The 20514-nt window shown below is 38.7% G+C and overlaps 1 protein-coding gene across 1 annotated transcript in view; it reads left to right on the top strand.

The window, feature by feature from the left end:
- Window positions 1–13288: 13288 nt before the first annotated feature.
- Window positions 13289–20514, top strand: part of LOC136359697 (macrophage mannose receptor 1-like) — a gene marked incomplete at its 5' end in the record, with an annotated part of 31141 nt that continues 23915 nt past the window's right edge. The window contains 7 exons of the mRNA XM_066316569.1: window positions 13289–13700; window positions 14839–15012; window positions 16401–16565; window positions 17461–17574; window positions 18086–18220; window positions 19215–19397; window positions 19970–20127. Of these exons, the coding sequence (XP_066172666.1) occupies window positions 13289–13700; window positions 14839–15012; window positions 16401–16565; window positions 17461–17574; window positions 18086–18220; window positions 19215–19397; window positions 19970–20127 (1341 nt within the window). The remainder of the gene's footprint in view (window positions 13701–14838; window positions 15013–16400; window positions 16566–17460; window positions 17575–18085; window positions 18221–19214; window positions 19398–19969; window positions 20128–20514) is intronic.

Here is a 20514-nt window from a genome sequence, read left to right as displayed (position 1 = left end):
TTTGGAGCAAAATGTAAGGAAGTTCTATAAATACAAAGAGAATAGATAGATAGTTGTGATATGAGCTAGTGCCTTCAGTCCAGCTTCCAATGGGCAAGAGCCAGACTTTCCGGGGTCAATAGGAAAGGTGTAAACTGCTCCATAAGCACAACATTGTCCTGATGTCACTGTATCCGGACAGAGGAAGAGTTACTGTTCATTTTGTCTCCTCCCAGCTGTGTCCTTGTCTGACATTCCACCTTTCTGGGCACAAGGTTTTGCTAGGCACAACTATTCACTATCTGTTATATAATCTTTTGAAGGATTTCACTACTGATTTAAGGATGTCGTTAGTGGTTGTGGTTCCTCTGAGGACACATTTGCTCTCATTTCTGGAGAATGCATACAGTGCAACCATCATACTGGCTTTTTACCCAGACCATTGATCTAGACATCTAGATTAAATCCATCTCACCCCCTTTTAGAACTGATTGACATAATTTTTTTTATAGTCGATAATCAGGAATATATGTGGCTCACTTGCAGTTGTTTCATTGCTCACCAGAAGAGGAAAATGATAACAGAGGTTCTAGACACAGGAGGAAATAATATTCAGTAATTGAAGGAATAAAGGTTTGTGCAGTGGGAAACATTGACTGAGGTTGGTAAGAGGATGGCAAGCAAAAATACAATGCAAAGTGTCCAAACAAAGGAGATTGAAGGGAAAGGTCAAAGTAGAAATGAAGGAGTTTGAATTGAGCCAGAAGTGCTGACCATACCTAGGAGAGACAGGCAAGGCTGAGCATGGCAAAGATCTGAAGAAATCCGGGAAATGCAGATGCTGGAGGGAGAACTGCAGAGGGATAGGACTCCTGGTTGTGGGGAAGGAATAGAGGGTTGAATATACTTTGCATATGAGAATCAAGAAAGAAAGCTGATCTACCTCAAGGGAACTGTTTCATCAGGAGCACTATTCAGACGATGAAAGAGTGTGTGTATGTGGATGGGGAAGGGCTGGAGCATTCAAGATATTTGTATGTTTGCTCTTATTTGCCTGGGTATTCTTGTGCTCTTTGGAAAGGCCGCAGCTGGATCAGGGATGAAGGCAGGCTGCCTCTCCACCTTGCCCTGGCTCATGATGCCTTTCACAGGGCAGGCCCATCTAGAAATACGAGATGGTTTCTTTCCTGTGAGTGGTGAGTGTGCAAAGGTTGGGGCTGATGCTTCAGAGCATCCTGCTAGTGAGGAGGATGGGAGGGAACCCGGGGTTTTCCTAAGAGGAACAGAAAGTGGACGTGTAGGGAAGCCTCTGGGGCAATGGAAAGGAAGAGGATTTTGCTAGAGTGCTACAGAGGAACTGCATGGGTTGTTTTGCAACCCAAGAAGCCACCGAGAGAAAGCTTACAGCAAGCACTTTCTCTGCAAAGATGCCGTGAAAAGCAGAGACGTTTGTTTTTAAACAACTTGTTAGAGACAAACACCCCCTGGTGTTCGTTCCCTCTGGAACACCTTCCATTTGAAGAAGAGGTGCTGGTATTTCAACCTGCTTGATCTGTACACCCTGGGGTTCACTCTCAGTGGATGCTGGGAAGTGAGAACAAAAGGCAAAATAAAAGGTATATTGGCCTGTAATTGGTGAGAGGAGTGATGGGGTGAATAATCTGTGAAAGGGCAAATAGAATAGTAAAAATGAGGCTTGATTACACATCTCCCATCTACCCAAGGAATTTTCCTCCCCACCATGTTTAAAGAATTTTTTTTTAAAATTTTGGGCAGTAGGAACAGTGGCCTTTTCTCCTAGTAAGAGTATTTTTCATTTTGGAGCTACCACACGAGATAGTCATGCTTGTCAGGCTGCTTTGGAAAGTAAGTTTCTGTCAAAGGCACTGTTTGCTGTGTACATTGGCTTAATGATACATTTAAAAGTGCACACAATTTAGAGTCTATTCAGAGTTAAATCTGTTTACAAAAAAATTTTAACAGGAAGTGGGAAATTAGAAATATGCACTCTCCATATGTTATAAAGATAACAAAAGTCTGCAAAAGAAGAGGCCATTTATGTCCTTGACTATTTACCAAAGCAGGTTCATTTAGTGCACATAACAGTGAAACTGTCCATTCTTAGTTGAATTACAAATGAATAGGAGTTGATTATGCCACAAAGAAATGGCTACATTATAATTACTTCACTGAATATATGAAATTAAGTGATATAGAAACTTAGCATAGTGACACAAATTAGGAAGGGATTTTAAACAAATGAGGAAGCAAGATAAAAAGGAAGGAAATCCTTAAATTTTGCTTGAAAGCCATTTGCATTCACCTAAAGGATCACAAGAGAAAACCACAGTCTATGAATTTTCTTCCTTTAACAATTTTCCATTGCTTCTTGTGCGGTTTTGTAATTTTACTAAAAATGCATTGGATATTATAATAATTTCAATTCCAGAAGTTTAGTATTTTCTTATAACTCCAAATATTCATAAGTTTTATTTTCTCAATTATTCATATAGTGTTAGATAGTTCAGACAACTAAGATGTCATTCAGAGTGAATTTCACAAATGGTTTCTGCCTGTTCTCACATTTTGTGTGTTCAGCATAACATGACATTCTACTCTTGTTCTCATGCCAACACAGCTTGACTCATAGTTTTTCAACTGATGACTTTTAAAATAAACATTTCTGAAGAACAATACACTTCTTTTTTGTAAATAGCCTAGTGATAGACTATTATAATTTAGTTCAGAGGACTAAAATGTAGATTCACTTCTTTCCATGAAGAGCAATGGTAGCTTTGTGTGTGTGGTTTTTTTTACTTTCATTAAAATAATTTTTCTCTGATCAGACTTTACTTACTTTGCAATTTTCTATTTTGCATTTAATTTCTCAAGCCAGTTACTGTATATTCTTTACATATACTTTATGAAGTTCATTCTGTATTTTAGTCTTTGGATGCTTCCTGCTGCTACTCTGTGTCCCACTATTTGGACTTCAGCAGGAAGTGTACATGCCCAGCAACTGCAGGACTGGATGTCTTCTAAACAGTAGTGAAAATAGTCCACATACCTTTTTGTAGGTAAAAATGCCTGAAATGAAAAGCCACATTCATGCTGGTGTGACTATTACAGTTACTGGTAAAGAGTAAGAGTAAAGAAATTTGGAAGAGCCAGCCTATTTTTTTACTTAGTCTGTAGACAGCATGACCTAAAGGTCTTGTATCACTGGTAGTGCTTTAGGAAAAGTCCTAATTGCTAAAATAGGGACAGAGATAGTAGTGAAAGAAAGTAATTCCTTACTCCATGCTTTGAAATATTTTCATGATTTTTACTGTGTTTGGGAAAGCTGTCTGTCTGCTCTTCATTAGTGAGTGAATGATTATGCTGTAGCTCTGAGATGCCCACGAGGTTAGGCACAGACATTCCCAGCTTCTTCAGAGGCAGAGCAGGTGCAAGGACAGCACACGAGGATCTCTGGCACCTTTCTTGCTCCTTGAAGCAGGTCAGCCTGGGCACAAGGCTTTGGCTGCAGACAGGAGTGAGGTGGTCCCTGGCCAGCTTGGGTCAATGGCTCAGGCATGTGGACCCCAAGCAGCTTCCCTGACATGCTGCTGCACTTCAGAGATGCAGCATCTTTTATTTACCACTGAGTGGAGTCCTTAACAAGACTACAGGGTGTAGTGCAAGTCTGGATTCCCCAATTGCTGTGAGATATTTTGCTCAGAGCAGCTTGGCAGTGAAGCTGTGCCTGGCATCACAGGCAGATTGCTCAGGGCATGGGTGAGGGCTAGGCTTGCCATCAGGGTACCACAAATAGAGGTTTATCTCTTGGCAAAATTGTCAAATACAGTTTCTACCAAGTATTTAAAACAGACTTTTGTTTTGGGTGACAACCGAGAGAGATGCTTATAAAACAATATTAATTTGAATATGTGTGTAACTTTACTTACCAAAGTTCACTGGCCCTTTCTTTGGACAATGTCTTGTACTCATCCTGAGTCTCTTCCTGGGGCTGCATTTACTGCATTAACCCACTTGGAAAGCTGGGTGGATGCTCTCATATATTCAAATCCCATGGTCAAGTACATGAGTGCTTCCAGTAGGTTATAAAAGTTGCATTCCAAATCAAGGTCCAAATCAATGTGAGCTTTCAGGAAATTAAGGTCCCAATTCTTCAGGAAATTAATTATATTGCAAGTGTGAAATAAAAGTACAACAATCAAACAATCCAAAGGAATCAGTTGTGAAAAGAAAGTAAGGAAATAGGAGCTAAAAGCATCTGTTTTTCTCATGCTTATATTTCTGAGTGGCTGTGGGTACCTGTTCGTCTTTGTGCAATCACTTCTATTGTCTCCCAGTATCAGATTCTCTTCCAAGACTTCTATTTGGCTCTCAGTACTCTGCTTCTTGTTAGTACCTTAACCCCTGCAATTGTTGGTTTTCCTCCATCTCTTCATGATGAGATTGGTGTGCAGGATCCCTCAATGAGTGTCCACTACTTACTGGTCTCTGCAAAAGCAAATTGCCATGGAGAAGCACACATGGATCCAGTCTCTTTCTTCATATCACTCCTGTCTGTGTGAACACAGGAAGCAGAGGAGAGAAAAGCACCGAAGATGCTTCACCTGGTATGTGCAGAAAAGTTGGTGATGATGCCTCACATGGGAGCATCTTTCTCAGAGATACTCAACATTTGAAGTTTGGCAAGACAATTGCAAAAATAACAATTACAATTCCTAGGAAACAGCATTGTGCCAATTTGTTGTGCTGTAACTATCAAGTTCTTACCCTGCACTTTACTTAATATTCTTATAAAAACAAATATTTTATAAATCTTCAGTACACAGATACAGTGTGTTATCTTACTACATGTCACACAAACTGTATTGTGAAACAGTATGTCACTTCATATTTTTAAGCTTTAAAATGCTTTATTTTCAATTTAGGAGGAATTTCGAAGATGCTTGAATAAGCATGTTCTCGATGGTTCTGAAAGGCATCAAAAGAGAAGTTTGAATGCAATTTCTTTTTTCAAATGCTAAAGCAAATAATAGAAGGCATGATGCAATTTAAAGTTTAAAGGTCTTAGAATTTTATATATCCTGTAAATAGGAGCCTATAATCACATACATAATCGAAATAGTGAACTGAAAGGGTCCAAAACCAGTGTCAGGTAAAATTGAATAAGTTTCTGACAACGACCATGATTCCACCTCTCTCCTGGGCAGCCTTGTCAAAGCTTCTAAACTAATAATGTTGGAGTGCTTTGCTGTGTTGCTGGCTCCTCAGGACAGCTGGGCTAGAGTGGCCCAGTAATAATCTCTTGGTTGCTCCAGAACACGCTGGCAATGGCTGTGTTCAACCTGTTCCATGGGAATAGTCCCTGGAGTGCCAAATGCCAAACTGGACCTAGAAATCCCTCTGGGGAAGTGTTCACTGTCTTGGGTGAAGGACACATGCCTACACTCATTTACCGAGTAGACAGCCCTCCAATGTTTCCTTGTCCTGAGGAAAATTTATTTTAAATAGTTAAGGGTACCTAGTACTAGCTGGGCTTAAATCATGAAACAAAACTTAAATAATTTATTAAGTGCACTTTCCCATTATTTGAACTGTTAGCATACAGAATGTCACCAAATCTTTCCATAAAACCCTTGTCAGTACACTTACGAACTCATCATAAGCTACTATTACCTTTCTTTTCTTAGAACTATGGTTCATTATTACTAGTCATTGTCTCATGTTTAGCAGATAGCGCTGCTTTTTCTATTACTTTTTCATGAATTCAGGTTAGTCTGCCTGTGTTATAATTCCTTGGTGTTTTGATACGCTCAAACCTTGCCTAGCTTCCCCCAGTGTCTACTGAGAATTGTAAATTTCTCTGAGCTTGTATCTAAGAGTTAAAAATAATAAAATTCATCTGCTTAAAAAAAAAGGGGTGGGGGGGGTGGGGGGTTGTCTTGCAGCCCGAACATCACATTAGGTTTTCATCCTTAATCTATCCTGTTGTTTTATGCAGAGTGTTGGGCACAATTTGTGTAAACTTAACAATGCTCCTGGGATGGGAAACAGTCTTGCAAATATTTCCGTATCTTCTATTGTTTACATGCCTCCTAATGAAGTGCATGACAAAATTCTTCATATGGAAATGAAGTGCAGGCTTTAAACAGTGCACTCTATGTTTTGGTAGGAAGCATTAAGCTCATGAGTGCAGCAACACTGCCTCATGTAAAATGTGTATTCTGCACTGAAGCTTTCCAGAGCAGTCTTAAGTGTGATAGACTATGGTGCTGCCAAGTAAAAGTGTGAGATTATTGAGAATGTGGGCAGGAGCCCCAACTCATTTTAAATGCACATTGGCTTCATAACATGGAAAATCAGCTAAATTAAGAGTACTTTGTACATGCAGTGATCTGAACAGCATCCAAAAAAATCTACTTTGATGGATGATGTGCCTACTTAGACAAATATTTAGAGAAAAGTGGTGACTGAAAAAATAATGACATTGGCTGCACAGAAGGTGGCCTTGGATAGTCCTTTAGTTGGAAGCTGGCTCTGACTTGAATTTGAAGTTTTGACCAACACTCACCAGCTTTTTTTAGAGGCAATTCAGATCATCCTAGAAGTTTTTAGTGCATGTTTTAGACCATGACACAAGGTCTTGTATCTGAAGAACAACAAAAGGAAGTAAAAAAGAAGAAAATGCACTGCAGTGATATTACAATGACTGGAAGAGCTGTGAGAGATTTAGATGCCCTTTATAACAAAGAAATCTGGAAACTATTTCAGATTAAAGCCAGCCCTTACAGCTATTTACAGAACTCCTTTGCTGTTTTATTTGAACTAGTGTGTGCAGCTTACCAAAAAAAAAAAAAAAAAAAAAAGAAACTAAGCCCTGCAGATCTTTTTATACTTCTGCTGTTAAGAAATTCCTTTGGCAACACTTCATGTGAATGTCTGCTCTCTCTATCTCCTTCTGTGCTGTTAATTATGAAATTTCCTTCCTCTTTCAGAAAATAGGTTTGATACAATTGGATTTGGGAGGTTTGTGAGCAGGGGAAGAACTCCAGTGTCCTCTTTGCCAGTGGATGCAAAGAACTTCAGTCACTGTCCCCATAGAGACTGACAGATAGGTCAGGCCACAAATCTGTGTTGGGCATTAGGACATTTTTCCGATACGGGATTTTTCACACGGCCTTGTTACCTGTATTTAAAATCATGTTCTGGCCCTCACCAATCCACAAGCAGTGGGGGAAGAAAATGTTTTAAGCACGTTTTCCTGCCAACTTTCCTGCTTCAGCATGTTTCTCTAAGGTATGCAAGTCAAATTTGGCATTTAAATTTGGTAGAGCATTTTACAAAAGAAAAATGATTTAAAATCTTAAAAAAAAAAAAAAATCAGAATCATAGAATACCTTCAGTTGGAAAGGACTCATAAAGATCATCAAGGACAATTGCCTGCTCATCACAGGACACCCTAACACTAAACTATATGACTAAAAGCATTGTTCAGATGCTTCTTGAAATGTTTGCCCATGGGAAAGTGGTATACACTTTTTTTCATAAAAAAGGAAACAGTGATAAAGCAAAGGAAGAAAACAAAGACTAATCATAGAGATAATATAAAGAACAGACATTTTCCCAGTTATTTTAGAAACTATATACTGGTATCCAGGAAGTATGACTGGACTAATTATTTTTTTCTTCCACTCTCCATTATTTAAACAATAGTCCAAAAATGCGTGTTGATTATTTCCAGTGATTGCTGAGGGTCAGTTAACAAGAAGCAGTTAAAGGGTAGTACAAAAGGTTGATAAGTGTATCTGTAAACCACACTCAGTCTGCTGTGTCTCAGCCAAAATATTGAGGTTCAGATGCTTGTGTCATCAGGCAGGCCCATGCAGCATCTGCAGCATCTGTGACGTGCACCCTTGGGTGCAGTGTCCTAGATGGGGGACTCTTCCACCCCTTGAATGTTGCCCCTGTTGCCAGTGCTATTTTTCATGATGTTCTAATTGAATTATGTGATACACAGCCTTCCTAACATTAAGAAAAAAAAATTTTTATTGTTAAATATTTTTAAGCATGTGTAACATTCTTAGATGTTATGCAACTTATATACTTTCCAGGAGATTACATTAATGATTTAGCATCGCTAATTTTTCACAACTTTGGTCTGAATATAAGTCCATAAGACAAAGCTGAGATTTTTTGCTGTTCTTTCTCAAGTTAACATTATTGACACTTGTACCACAAAAGGTTCCTGGGCTGAGATAAGAGCAGGAAGACATCACTCACCAGTTACTGTCACAGGCAAAATAGATTCTGCTTGGGGAAATTAATTTAGTCTAATAACAATCAAATAAGTCTAGGACAGTGAAAAATAAATGTATTTTTGCTTAATTACTACATGCTTTGTGCTTGCTTTCACTACATATGTACAGAAGTCAAGCAAATTAATGCAATAGCCACAGTACTTTCACTCTTATGGTTTATTTCCCTAAATTAGTTCTTATTTTGATCCATGTGGTTTTCATTTGTCTGAGCTAGTCAGAACAACTTTAAACTGTTGCCTTTACCAGCCTGAACAAGAAGGATTATGAAGGATTATGAAGTATTATGGCAAGAATGGCCAAAGATTATGGCTTGCTAGAACTTGACCAGATAAACAGCAGGCTCATCAAAATATTTGATTAAATTTGGCAAAGCAAGACCAATTAATGGCATAACCCATGAGAACAGTGGCCTTGCAACGAGTCCCCATGGCTGGAGCGGGTCTGCAGGTGCAGGAGTGCAGGAGTGCAGGTGTGCAGGAGGGTGGAGTGCAGGAGGGTGGAGTGCAGGAGTGCCTTGGCTGCTCTCAGCCAGTGCACTGCTGCATGGGGCACACTTACCCTGCCCATAGCTGCATTTTCATCAGAGCAGATCTTTCCTTGGAAGGGATCCCAAAGCACTGTGTGGGTCTTTCTATGTCACTGCAGCAGTCTGTGAACATCTAACACCAGTGACTGGCAAATTATCACCTGCAAAGCCATCACAGCATGTTACCCCCACTTCCTCTCCATTCAGACCTATCAGACAGGTGGTAATAAGGTGCTGTTGAGATTGTGCTTTTCCCCTTAATCTTAGAGATAGTAGAAGTTTAATGAACTTGGTGGGATTCCAGGGAATCCTTAACAGGTCAACTTTTAAGCTATCAGTACTCTCTATAAGAGACTAGTGTTTGGGATGTTGGCATAAAAATTGAATTTTTAGTAACAGAGAATTGTCTAAATTCATGTTGGGGAGTACAACTTTGTTCTTAGCGCAATTTCTGACTTTTCAGATCAGGACTGGCCAACCTTCATGGCTGGATGCAGCTCATGCTGAGATTCACCTGTGAGCAGTGGCTAGGGCAGATGCCTGACATTGCCAGATTTCACAAGAGTAAAGGAACAAGAAGACAGTGGCACCTCCTGCCTGGTGCTCCCTGAGGCATGTATCAGGTGTGAGGGACATCATGAGTTTGGCTGTTCTAACTCTGCTCTTCCTTGGAGTCTGTCCTCCAGGATTTCAGCAGCCTTGAGGAGGTTCCCCTTTGTGGGATCAGGGCAGCAGCCCATAATTCACAGCACTCACTGTAGGAGGAGAGGTGCAAGGACACCAGGTGTGTCTGGAGTATCAAAGATGCAGTGCAATTGTTCAGATTTTTACCCCTAAGACTTGTCTGAAATCAGGCTGAAAGGAAACCAATGTTTTCTTTAATACCAGGCTGCAGCTGGTTCTGGCATGGCTTGAGGTACAGAAGAGGCTAAAGAAAATGGATCCTTTCCTTTTTATTTCTTTGTTATTACAAAATGTCCAGCTGAGAAGAAATCTAAATTCTTCTTGGCCTTATGTTGGACAGGCTCCAGGATAAAACAAGGCTGTTAAAATCCCTGACAGTATAAATTACAATGTATGTTTTATATAAATAGATCACATGCTGTAAGGGAATATTGTAAGCATAAGGCAGATCACTTAAGGCCAAAGAAAACTTGCTCTTTCTAGGCAAGATCTTTAGCAGAAAGGTAAAAATCTATGTTTTTAGATAAAATGTATTTTCCAAAAGAAGCGGTTTACTTTATCCTTCTTGTTAGTACATTTTCTCATCATCTGAAAAAGAAAATTCAGTTAACTTTGCCCTATCATCTGTACCTAGTGTTTTCTTGTAATTTCTTATTTCACTGTCCAATTTCTTCCTTTTATTTTAATCCCACAAAATTTCCCAGGGAATTGGCCCCCTTTCTTGCATTGTCTTTCTTCTGAGCAGACAAGCAGATCAAATCCTGTATTTGGGAAATGCAGTTATCTTGGCTCAAAAACAGGAGTGGATGACAAATTTTCCTGATGTCATACTTTTGCTACAGGTGCCAATCAATATGTTATTACAGTTTATTAGTATTATATTTTTATTTTAGATATATATAATATATTATTTTATATATAATATAATACATATAATATATTATCATTAATAGTACATATTATTTATTATATTATTATTAATTATATTTTTGCATCACGTACTGTTTTTTCCATTTAGAGGTTTTTCTAAACAAGTCAAAATATTTCCATATGAAAAATTTGCTGTGATAAAATCAGGCCTTTACACAGTTATAGGGATAATTTACAGTGGTCAGGAATGGACTATTGAGAGTGCTGCTTCTCTCAAGTTTCCATCTTTAAGTTTTGAAACCAAAGTGCTGAGTGCTTGCCCTGGGTGGGATCTTGATCCGGGTAAAAAACAACACGTGGCTTTTCCTGAAATTGTGACTGACTTTTGATATGGCTCTCAAACAAGAATTATTTACTTCATAAGAAAAAGAAGCACTGATTTTCTAATAAGCCATTTTTCACACAGTTTTCTAGTTGCATTTTTGTAGAAATGGAAAATAATGGCAAACTCCTGTAAAGGGGCTGAACTTTTTCTAATGTCCTGCAGAATGAATTTCTGAATTAAATCTTCTAAAATTCACTTCTGTCTCTTCTCACAGATGAAAATATGAGACTTCTGTGTATCCCTGCTAGAATTTTTTTACTCTGCATAGTTAAGATGTAAGATTTAAAAGCTAAGGTTGAATTTCTGTCTTTAGTATTTCGTTGTTGATTTGATCCCACAAGCTCCACACGTCTCCTCAGCAGAGACAATGGGAATGTAGTGAGATATAAACTTGTGACCACCTGCTTTTTCAAAGAAGCATGGTTTGCTCTCAGTGAGGAGTCATTCTTTTTTGATGGTACAATTTGTGCCGTGTGGTCTTCTTTTTTAGAAATGTGGCATGTGACAGAATGTTTCCTTATTTAGCACTCAGAGTTTTTACCCAACCATCCAGCCTGCAAAACTGAGGAGGACCAGCTGCTGTCCTCTCTTCAGCAGGACTTTATTGCCAGCAGCTCTCACCATCCAGGTTTTGCTGAAGGGAAGAAAAGGAAACAGCATTTACAATTATGTTCTCTGGGTTCTTGCTTGCTCTCTCTCTTGTTCACAGTTCTTTCCAGCTGGTGGGTAAGTGCCTCCTGCTTGCTTCCTGTGAAGGTTCTCATGAAAATGCTTCCACTCCTCTGGCTTTTCTGGGTGACCGTGGTTCTATGGTACTGCCAATATGTACATTATTAGTTTGGGGATAGGGAACCTCTTAATGGCAGGTAAGAGGCAGGGGAATGATCTCACAGAAAAAATGAAATGGTTACAGAAGGAACTGGAGAGTCAACTCTTAAGAGCTTTATTCATATATAGTGGCAGTATAATTTCAATAACCCCAGAAGACCAGACTAATAATGATATATGTTTAAATGGCTTTTTAAAATTTTATTTAATTCTTCACCTCTGTGTTCTGATTTTTGAGCTGTCAGTGTCTGGATAATGGTTGCAAAATGAGGCAGGGAAAATCTCCAGGAGTGGGGAAATGAGGAAATATTGGTAGGACACATATGATGACTGTAAAGGGGGTTTTATTCACTGTTTTGAACAGACTCACTGAATTCACTGGCATTAATAAAGTGGATGGAAGATTTTTTTTTTTTTGTGTTAAATAAAATTGGCTTCAGTTTAGGAAATCACTTGTGGAATTGCAGCGTACAGCACTACTGCTATCCCTTTAGCTGCACTTCTCTTGTAGGTGTCAAACAGGTGGCTTCTGCAGACCTGAATATTTAAGGTTAAATCCTTTTACCTTTCTAACTCCTGAGGATTGTCACAGATTTCCTCAGAGTATATGGTATTTTTTTAATCACTATGGTCTTCCTGCAGGCCAGAATAATTCTTTTCAGTGTACTGTATATTATCAATTACATTGATTTAATTTTTTGCAAGCTTTTTAAGGAAATATCATTAACCTCTTAAATACATTTGCATTAAATATGACACCCACTGTTCAAGATGTATCAGGGACCAAAAATGGTTATGAATCCCACAAGTTTGGGCAGGAAACACAAAGTACAAGACAAGCCAGCAGAACAAACTCATAGCCATGGTTCATAACTGCTGCCAATAAAGTCATTGCAGGACTAAAATTAGCTCCCCTACTTCTCCCTTGCCTTGAAGTCAACACTTCAGGCATGATCAGGTAAACTGCCTGGAGAGCTAGGGATCCAATTTCTGGTGCAGGAGAGCCTTCTAACTTTCACCAGCCTTTACATACTGGCAAGTGTCAGATGCTACTACTTCCCAGTCCTTACTTCCTCAGACTGCAATTCCCAAAGTCATTCCTGGTTTTATAGTCAGTGGCTCATAGCAGGGGATGGCAGATCTTGTATTCAGCAAGGCTGAGGAGCCCAGAGTGACCCCTGAGAAGCCCAGACTGATTCACTCACATTCATATGACAAAAAGGAAAGGAAAGGTAGATTTGTGGGAGGGAGGGGCAAATGGTTTAGCAAAGATGCCTGTGTACCCAATAGGAGACTTGTAAGATCTGGAAGGGTGAGACAGTTCATAGAGGTCAGAGGTTTACAGGGCCATGCATCTGAGGGTAGGTTGGATGGAACAAGGTAATGGTAATAGCAGTGTGGTTGAGGGGATTCACTGACCTAAAACCATCCAAGAAGCTGTGTTCAGCTGAGCTGCTGCTGCCACCCACCACTGATCCATAGTATGGTGACATATAACCAGGAGATACATTTTCTGTTGTCTACTTTATTTTTTTAATCAGTAGAATTGATGTTGCTCTGTTGAAAATACAATGGTTTTATCTGACATGAATGCAATGACTTTTTCATGTGAATGGGAAGCAGAATTATATCATTTATTCACAATACGTATATTCTATATTAACTACTTGATATGGGTTGTTTTGTTTTACAGACATTAAAACATTTTTACTATATAATAAAGTCAACAGACTCTGTGTTCAGGCATCTGTTGCACAGTCAGTTAGAACTGCCACTTGCAATCAAGACAATGAATCACAAAAATTCCGGTGGATCACAGATCATCAGCTTATGAGTGTGAAACTGAAACTATGCCTGGGGGTGCCACTGAAGGAGGATCAGGCCATGGTCACCCTGTATCCCTGTAATCAAAAAAGTGAGCTCCAGTGGTGGGAATGCAGAAATGAAAGCCTCCTTGCAATCCAAGGAGAAGATTTATTTTTCAGTCCTGGCAATGAAGAGCACGACAACGTTTTGTTAAAGGAGGAGCTGAGTGCAAAGAATAAATGGAACATCTATGGGGCCATGGATGTTTTATGTTCCCAGGGATATGAAGGTACAGCAAATTGATTCTTTCATCTTTTGCATTAATTCCTTTGTCAGTGTTAGAGTGCTTAGGATCTTTGGGTCTGACTATTCTGACTCCTTTGGTAACCACCACAGTTTTAGAATATCCATGCCCTGAGGTACTTAACATTGAATTTAATGTTTTACTTATGTCCAAGTATGTATTACACATGCACACTTTTTTAGTCTATGTATTATGTACATGAGTGTTTCAAGCACTATATATATTACATGTACTCTCAATATATTCTATAAATACATATATTAGTATTACTTATTAGTGAATATCTATATACATGCTTACTCTCATACTACATAAAAGTATTCTCTAAAGTCACTATTGCTCACCATAATGTGTCATTGCTTTGTTAACAGAGCATATAAACACTGATAAGTGTCTTATAGAGTCACAGGAATAGGAAATTTACATCCCCATGAATAAAGCACAATATGGATGAGCTGAGAAAGGCCTGAAAGTAGTGATTTAGGCAGAGGAAGCATGGCTTTTTTGACTCAGCAGATGAGGATGCTCATGGAATTATTATAGCCACAAATGGAATTACCTTTTTGGATTAGATGAAGTCTGGTTCTGAATGGCTTTCCCACACCCAGAATGAATGCTCTAAAAGCCTCCTCACAGGATATTTGAACACTGATCTCTTAGCTTTGCATGTGGGAAGCTGTTGCACTGTAGGCAATACTTAATTGGTCACTGGAATAAAACCAGAGATAGATAGTCTAATATGTGGGTTTTTTTTTTTTCCCCAGGAATCAAGACTTATAAATATTAGTTCCTGCTCTTGTATGTGTTATATAAACCTTAACATTGTTTGAAATAGAAGCATCATGGGGTAGAGCTCTGGAGCCTTGTTAAGATTATAAAAGCATCTTTGTCAGAAATTTAATTATAGACCTCACCTGTGATATATTTACATCAGAATAGCAAAGCTCTGTAACATAAATCAGCAGGTGAAGTCTGAAAAAGGGCTGAAACAATTTTTTATCATTATGCGACAGGAACCACGGGAAGCACTTTGAGATGCAATTCTGCCACAGACCTTACTTTTCCCCCTAGTTTACCTTCATTTGTTACTCTTCACATTCATGTTACCATTTTTTCTTCTCAGAGACCTTCACGCTGCAGGGAAACGCCTTCGGGGCGCCGTGTGTTTTCCCGTTCCTGTTCCAGGGGCGGTGGCGGGCGCAGTGCACGGCCGCGGGCCGCTCCGACGGCCGCCTCTGGTGCGCCACCAGCGCCGACTACGACACGGACCAGCGCTACGGCTTCTGCCCCTCGGCGGGTGAGCTGCCTGCCCCTCCCAGCTCCCCTCGGAGTGCCCCTGGCGAACCAGCGTGAGCAGAACACCATCATCTCTGTAATAACAGCTCCTGACTTACGGGAGTATTTCAGTAGATGATGCATTGACACATGCTGCAGCTCTCTATGCAAGAAAACAGCATCTTGCACAAAGATGTGAAGGGAGTGATTGAAGAGTAAAACAGCGTTCAGTTCCCATTACTGTGGGGGTGTTGCTGAGCAGCACAATAATTCTGGGCTCCTCACGTTTCCCAGCCAGGGTGTGTGCTGTCACTGTTCTAGAGCCCTTCTCTGAGGCCTCTTGTTGTGATGGATGTGGGCACAAAAATGAGCGCTGTAGGAAGATTGATGTTGAAGTTAATGTTTTGTGGTCACTTCCCCCCTCTGTCTCCCTTTATGGCCTGGAGAGCTTTGCATTCATGATGTTGAAATCTCCACCTGACACAGCTCATCTTTCCTCTCTATTTCTCCCCATGGCTCCTGTTCAGCACTGTCTCTGTTTTTTTTTTTTTTTTTTTTTTTTTTTTTTTTTTTTTTTTTTTTTTTTTTTTTTTTTTTGTGGTTTGTTTTTTTTTTTTTTTTTATTAGAATGCCCTTTACTCCACTTTATTTATCGTGGACTTTCAGTGTGGCACACATCTCTAGTCAACCATGCTTTCCAGGTTTCTGCAAAGATACCTCACATACTGAGCCCTGAAGGTGTGTGACATAGGGTCACCAAATAATTTTCAGAGTTTTTGAAAGCTAGCCCCAGCATTCAGTTCTTTTTTAAAAATTCCTCTTCATACTGACTTTTGGGAATGATTGGAAACACATGGTACAATTTTGCGTTGTGCTTGATCGAGCATGCAGAGATCTTCAGCACGTCAAAGATACAGAGGTAGTCAGAGAAGGAGCATGGTGCTGCTCAGCATCATTGCTGTGTGACAGGCACATCCAGAGGCCCTTTGAAAGGGGATGGGATTTATCTAAGAACTTTTTGATGCTAAATTCAGGTCTTACAGCTCTCAGTGGGAGCTGCTGTCTAGAGAGAGAAGGAGACGTTGCACATCTTTTCAAAATTTTCACCTGGGACTTCTGCCACACACTCCACGCAATGTATTTTCCTATGCAGTTAATTTCCTTGTGGTAATTCCTGACTTGTCTCTCTTCATGGAACAGGACACATTACAGGCCAGCTTTACCAGTCAGTTTACTGGCCTTAATTTTGTCCTTCCCCATCTGATTGCAATATTTTCAGTGGTCTTGAAAGAGCAGCCCAGCTGTAATTTAAGGAGATGAGTGAGAACCTCCCACACAAAATGAGAACCTGCAACTCAGTTTTCTGTTGGCAAGTTACTGTGACCTCTATTGTTATTATTCTTTCCACAGATGTCCTTTCCCACAGCACATGGACTACAGATCTGTCAACAAATGTTCTCTACCAAATAAATGCTGACTCAGCACTCACATGGCACCAAGCCAGGAAGAGCTGTCAGCAGCAAAACGCAGAATTACTGAGTATTACAGACCTTCATGAACAGACATACCTTAGAGGTAAGGCAGTAGAGCAAACCCTGGCTTACATTCAGGATCTGTTCAGGCCATCATAATAGCTAAGGATTATTTGGTATGATTTTGGCCATTGCCTTTGGATCTCAATATGTGTGGGCAAGAAAACAAAATCTTTTAGAATTTGCAAGTTCATACCAAAATTGCTGCCAAATTTACATAGAATTCAAAGTATTCCAGCATCCTGCAAGTGTAACCGTTTGACTTCATATTTACAACTCTGATTTTAAAATAAAACATACTTTTTTGGATGGAGTAAAAAAACATGAAAAATAAATGGAAGTCTTACTTTTGGTCAAAAGGAAGCTTAAAAAAATTGAAAAGAAAGAAAAAATTATCTTTATGCCAAAAGAAGGATATTTTGTTTCAGCTGCAGTTTTGACAGCTTTTTTTTTTTATTCACTTGCCAAAATGAAAAATACCAGTTATTTATAGATATCAAATTGCAGCTTTACTTATCCACATATGAATGAAGGAATGATATGGAAGAAATATTTTTTGTTGGTTTTAAGGATTAAGTTAACTCCTAACAGATTTAACTTATTTTTATTGTTTATATTTTTACTCTATCAATGATTCTACTAAAATATACAGAAAAAGCCTATTCTGCAGATGCAGTTTTGTTTTGTTATACTCTGTGGATATAACCTGTGTTAATTTTGCATTAGTTGATAGAATAAAGCAGGGAGTTTCTGGGGTTTTGCGTTTTTACAACAAGTATTCCAACATTGGCGTATTTCAATTTATTAGGTACCATAATATCTACAGATATTTACAGTTAGATATTTAGGAATTCCAAGTCTTCCTAGAGACATCGTTAGTGACCACTGTTAATACAAAAGAGATTTATAAAATAATTTACATTATTTTTTAAATTTAGAATTAACAGATGATATATATTCTGCGCTGTGGATTGGACTCAACAGACTGGACTTGAGTAGTGGATGGGAGTGGATTGGAGGCAGCCCTTTCCGGTACTTAAACTGGGCTCCAGGTAGATGTGACTTGGATTTTCTGTTTCTGAAGACAAAATATATGTACCTCAAATACTGCTCTAAATTTTATTATGAGGTAGATACGCCGTAAGTATTTTAGCTTTTTTTGCTTTAGCTTTAGAAAAATCTCTTTTTCTATAGCAAAACAAGATGGAAACCTTCAGTGTGTTGTAAAAATATTTTAGCTGTGAAAGCAGCACTGCCTGTCCCAAAAATATTGTCTTCCATTTCTTGACTAGCAACTAAAGTATGAGTTTAGTTGAGTTTAGGAAACTCATACTAAAGTATGAGTTTACAGGTTTGTATCCATTTACCTGGTTTACACTACATTTCATGCAGACATTTCCACTACTGGAGACATACCTTAAGTATGTCAAAGGTGGGAATGTTGCCAAAGGTGGGAAAGACATGACCTCCATCACTTAATCCAAGAGTGTATAAACAGACCTTAGAGCTCTGTTTTTCTTTCAGAAAAGTTCATTTTTTTTTCTCTCTGTACTTTTCCCAAAGGAAGCCCGTCTCCAGAATCTGGAAAGCTCTGTGTGGTTTTGAATTCTGAAATAAAAGCTAAATGGCAAAATTGGGAATGTGATCAGAAACTTGGTTATATTTGTAAGAAAAGGAACTTTACTTTGGTTCCTTCAGGTATGTTGATATGTATTAATAATTAAATTAGAAGCTGTTATCTGAATCGCTCAACATATTGGCAAAGATGAATAGAAGAATTTTATTAGAAATAGAACAAATTCTTCTTTCTCAGGTTTCCTTTTCACAATGATTGCAACCTTTCTAGTCTGACTTCCAGCTCCACAGCACACAGATAGAAACAGGTAAGAGCAAAGAATATCCAGCTAGTCCCTCCTGTCTGTGTTTCAGTAGCCAGGTCTCCCATTTAAGTACACACATGCTGACCATCAAAAGGGAGAACAAACCAAAATTATTTTTCAGAAGAGGGACATTAGTAAATATAAGTCCAAGAATGAAAGATACATAACTTAATGTGGTTCTAAGTTATTCTCCATGACTTGTGGTCAGCCAGCATTCAGATAAGCAAGTTCAGAGTTCACTGCAGAAGTGGTGGAAGATCGAGAAAATGGAAGATTGACACACTGAACTGAGAAAAGATATTTTAGGTGTATGAAGGTTTCCCTGTTGGTGTGACCCTACATATTCATCTAGCTATAAATTTGTGTTGATGGCTTTTACTCTATCAATGTATTTAATCCTTTAAAAATTTGTAAACCTTCTATGTTAGCTGCAGATAATGTCTGATTTCTCCTATCTGAAAAATAAGTACTAGGTGATGCAGAAGCTGATAAAATGAATAAATTTAAAAACTAACGCATTTGATCAATGCATTACAAAATTAATGGATTTGTTGCAGACAATTGACTAAACTTAGAATTTGTATTAGATATTATTTGTATTAAAAAGCTTTCCTTTTCCAAGCTAAAAATTGCTTCATTTACAGAATCTCATTTATGTCTACTACATTTTGTGTTCATAATTTCCTTATGATGAGAATTTCAAAAGAAAAATCCTAGTTTAAAACTTTTGCACAGATGAAGTGGAAATATTTTCGGTGTCATGTGCCCTGCATGGCAACTGAACTCCTCTGAACCTTGGTACATGTTCCTAGGTGACCTTGGAGCTGTTACTTGCCCAGATGGATGGGTGCCCTATGTAGGTCACTGCTATAAGATCTTCAGGGACAGCAAAGGATGGGAAGGAGCTCTGACCTCTTGTCAGAAGGAAGGGAGTCACTTGGCCAGCATCCAAAGCCTTGAGGAGCACAATTTTATGGTGTCTCAACTTGGGTACAGTGAGTATTTCCAGGTGGTGTTTTGCCTTTGCCTGTGTGGAAAACAAGACACCTGAACTGATAGTTCCTGCTAATTATGGATGTTGTCAAAACTGATTTTATTTATTGCCAAAGAAATTGATGTAGGTCTGGGGGGCTGGGTTTAGGGGCTTTCTTTTTTATTTTTCATATTTTTGAAAGAAGCTTAAAGCATTCATGCTCCAAGTTATATAAAACCAGTGTTTTCAAATTTGGCCAGTGCAACGAAACTGAAAAGTAACTGTTCAGAATTCTATCATACCATTGTGATGTATCAGCATTAGGCTGGTAATTCACACCCACTGTTATGAGAAAGAAGAGCAAAATTTTTTCATCCAGTGCAAGGATTTCCTTACAGCTTAATTTTCCAAAGCATACAGTCTTTATTTTAATATGTATATGAAAATATTAATTTATAAAGTTATCATATAACATACTAAATAATTTTATGCTTCATAAATTTGTGAAAAGAATTTTATGTCCAAAGCCTAATGGTTGGTGGTGTGAAAAGGGCAGAGTGCCAAAAGAGGTCTTATCTCTGTTTCCATCCCTAGAGCCAACAGACAAGCTGTGGATTGGGCTGAATGACCGTAAGGTTCAAATGTATTTTGAGTGGAGTGATGGTACCCCGGTGACATACACCAAATGGCACCTGGGAGAGCCATCAACTACAAACAACAGGCCAGAAGACTGTGTCCTGATCAAGGGCCAGGTGACATTACTCAATACATATTGTACTTCCATATTAAAACTAACTATTTAATAAAAGAATAACATGATCTGTTATTTCAGCAAATGGCTAAGGCCAAAAAAAGAGATGTAGGGATTGAATTGAATGAGATTGAGAATGAGATAGAATGTGACCTTAAAAAACAAAACAAAACAAAAACAAAAACAACCCCACAAACAAACAAACAAACAAAAAAACATTACTGCATCACCAGTGAATTTTTCTCTTTAAGTGCATATGAAAGTCACAAATTAAATTATTAGGGCTATGAAACAGGTCTCTGAAGGTATTTTGAGTACATTCTCTCCTTTTTCCTCTGGTGGTAATGATGGTATATGGGGATCTCTGATTCCTGCTGGCTCCTCTTTT

Source organism: Sylvia atricapilla, chromosome 1 (genome assembly GCF_009819655.1).
Source record: "Sylvia atricapilla isolate bSylAtr1 chromosome 1, bSylAtr1.pri, whole genome shotgun sequence".
Taxonomy (NCBI): domain Eukaryota; kingdom Metazoa; phylum Chordata; class Aves; order Passeriformes; family Sylviidae; genus Sylvia; species Sylvia atricapilla.
This window is presented reverse-complemented; position numbering and strand designations above follow the sequence as displayed.